Source organism: Galeopterus variegatus, unplaced genomic scaffold (assembly GCF_000696425.1).
Source record: "Galeopterus variegatus unplaced genomic scaffold, G_variegatus-3.0.2 Scaffold2195, whole genome shotgun sequence".
NCBI classification, from domain to species: Eukaryota; Metazoa; Chordata; class Mammalia; order Dermoptera; family Cynocephalidae; genus Galeopterus; species Galeopterus variegatus.
This window is the reverse complement of record NW_007728306.1, coordinates 264,775-267,327: the sequence shown is the minus strand read 5'-3', so window position 1 is coordinate 267,327 and position 2,553 is coordinate 264,775. Positions and strand designations below refer to the sequence as shown.

General features: G+C 37.4%; 1 protein-coding gene across 1 annotated transcript in view; it reads right to left on the bottom strand.

Annotated features, from left to right (window-relative positions):
• WASF3 (WAS protein family, member 3) overlaps positions 1 to 2,553 on the bottom strand; it is a gene marked incomplete at its 3' end in the record, with an annotated part of 84,986 nt that overhangs the window by 47,705 nt on the left and 34,728 nt on the right. The window contains exon 2 of the mRNA XM_008580896.1: positions 1,036 to 1,178. Within this exon, the coding sequence (XP_008579118.1) occupies positions 1,036 to 1,168 (133 nt within the window). The remainder of the gene's footprint in view (positions 1 to 1,035; positions 1,179 to 2,553) is intronic.

Genomic DNA, 2,553 nt, shown 5'->3' with positions numbered 1-2,553 from the left:
AATATAGTACAATTCTTTTAAAGAAACAAATACTTATCTGCAGTGTTTCTTCTATAAAATAAATAAAAATACTTGAGTTTTCAAAAAATAATTCCCCTGTGCTTGAGGATACCAGTATGTGGAATTTCATGGAGGATTTTCTAGTTATTAACAGAGTTTCTGAAAAATTTAACTGTGAAAACCTGTCACCAAAAATGACACATAAGCCATCTAAACCGAAAAGGAGTAGGATGAAGTGAGAAAACGAGATCACGACATAAATGTAAGAGGGGAAAATACTGCAACTTCAAAAAGCATTAAAGAAAAAAGCATTTTCACGCATATTTGAATCCCCCCAAATGGAATATTCCTTGGATATTTAATATTACTGTTTAAATTGAAATGACAGAAAGTTTTTTCTTCCTTATACTTGTGTTTGGATACAAATACATGCATGGAACCGTATAAATGTAATAATAAGTTTATCCACTGACCTCAATTTGGAAGTCAGTACCTGCATTTTAACTTTTAGTAGATTAAAATCAACAAATCTTACTGCCTTTTGGCTTTATTCAGTGATTCATTTGGAATATTATTCAACTGACAAATATTTATTGAGCACCTACTATGTGCCGGGCATATTACAGTAAGTTTTCAATGTTACTTTTTTAAAAAAACAATTGGTTTTTTTTTTTAAACAACTGTTAAACTGTTCAAGTTTAACAAAATAATTCACTAAAAAACCTATGAATTATCTTCATTTTAAAAACCTTTAAAAAATTAACAGTATTTTAAATCTACATATTTAATCCTATCTAATAACTTATGAGTTGGTAAATTTAGCATTGCACCATCATCACATAAAGTTGGGCATCACAAGCCCAGTTCAGGTGCAGTGGTTAATTTCACATGGGGAAATGTGGAGGGGAGAGGGAGGTTCTTTCCTCTAAAGCTGTAGTCTCTTCTTTGGACAATCACATAACTACTGCATTGAAATCAATTTGCTAACATAAAAGTAATAAAATGTCATTGGTAATCAGAAAAAAGACGACTTACTGAGACTGCTTAGCTGGCGAATGATAGCGGCAAGAGTACTATTGGTTACACATTCAAGTTCACTGGTGATCCCCTCGGGCAGGGCTCCCCGGCACAGGTGCCGGGGCTCAATGTTCCTCTTCACTAAAGGCATGGCTCACAATCTGAAAATTAAAAAGACATTTTTTAAAAAGCTCACAGTCGCATTTTAACAAATCTAGAGTTTCCCATTTCTACATGAATCAGCTAAAATTCAACAAATATTGAACTACTTAAATGAATTTTATAGATTTCAAATACATATGGATAGTATAATTCTACTTTTAAAGAAAAATAACGTATGCCAGATCTCCAGTTAAGCAAGAGAGAACCCAATATGTGCATTTTTATCTCCTTCCCTCTCCACGAAAATGATGAAAGACAGAAAAGGCAAAAGCCCACAAGTACTCAAGCAGGAGATGGAACAGCAGCCACGAAACCAGATTAAGAGATGGAAAAGGCCAGAGCTAGGCTGCAAGGGACTCGGGGTGGGAGCAGGCAGAAAGTAAATACACCTGAGCCACAGAACCTTCCCATCCTCACTACCAAAGGCTCAAGAACAGGAGGCGCCAGGTACCTCCAAAACATGGGAATGCAGGGGAAGAAACAGGAGGAATGGCTTTTAAAATCCATTTAAAAATACTTTTTCCCTTCCTGGGCTGCCCTTCCTTGGCTGCCCTTCCTCCACCACATCCAGCATGTTTTACTCTCTGGAAAAGGTAAATTGGAGAACCAGAACTTGGGACGCTAGGCTTGGCTAACGGTCGGGGTAGGAAATGTACTAAAGACAGGAGTATTAAATCAAAGTCTCTACTGACTGGCAAGACAGATCTACCTGTCCCCAGCTCAGCTCCCTACTCCACTTGGCTCCTGGAACACAGGCAGTCTGGTTTTTACTCCCCACCCAAAGAGTCTGGAACATTCCTCCCTGGGGGATGTTTGTAGAGAGAAGATCTACAAACATTAACATTGGGGAAGAGGGCTCCTTCCTATTAAAATTGCCAGCCAGGTCACCTTTCAGTCAACACTTGTCAATAATCCCCCCAAGCATGATGTCCAATCAGCTTTTAGTGCCTCAGATTTAAACAAGAAGAGATAGTCAAAGATCACCAGACACTTCAGAAAAGACTTCCCTAACATCTTGGGAACACCTTTCACCTCTTTCTTCAAAAAGTACATTATAAAGGAAATGAAATCTCAAATTTCTGTTTAAGGAGGTATATATAGTTTCAAACCTACTACTCTTACAACAAACCTACACCTCATACAACACTAGACAATACAATGCCTGGGATATATTTTCATTTTGACAAGATTATCCTACTGCCCAACTTGCAAGAATAGAAACACAGAAAAGCCTGGGACCTTGATGACATCTGTTAGCAGTTAAACAAGCCCTGAAATGCCATTCTGGAATTCTTATTATGTGAGATAAATAACATCCTATTTGTTTAAGCCACTGTAGTTGGGTTTTCTGTTACCTGAAGTAAAACGTATTCC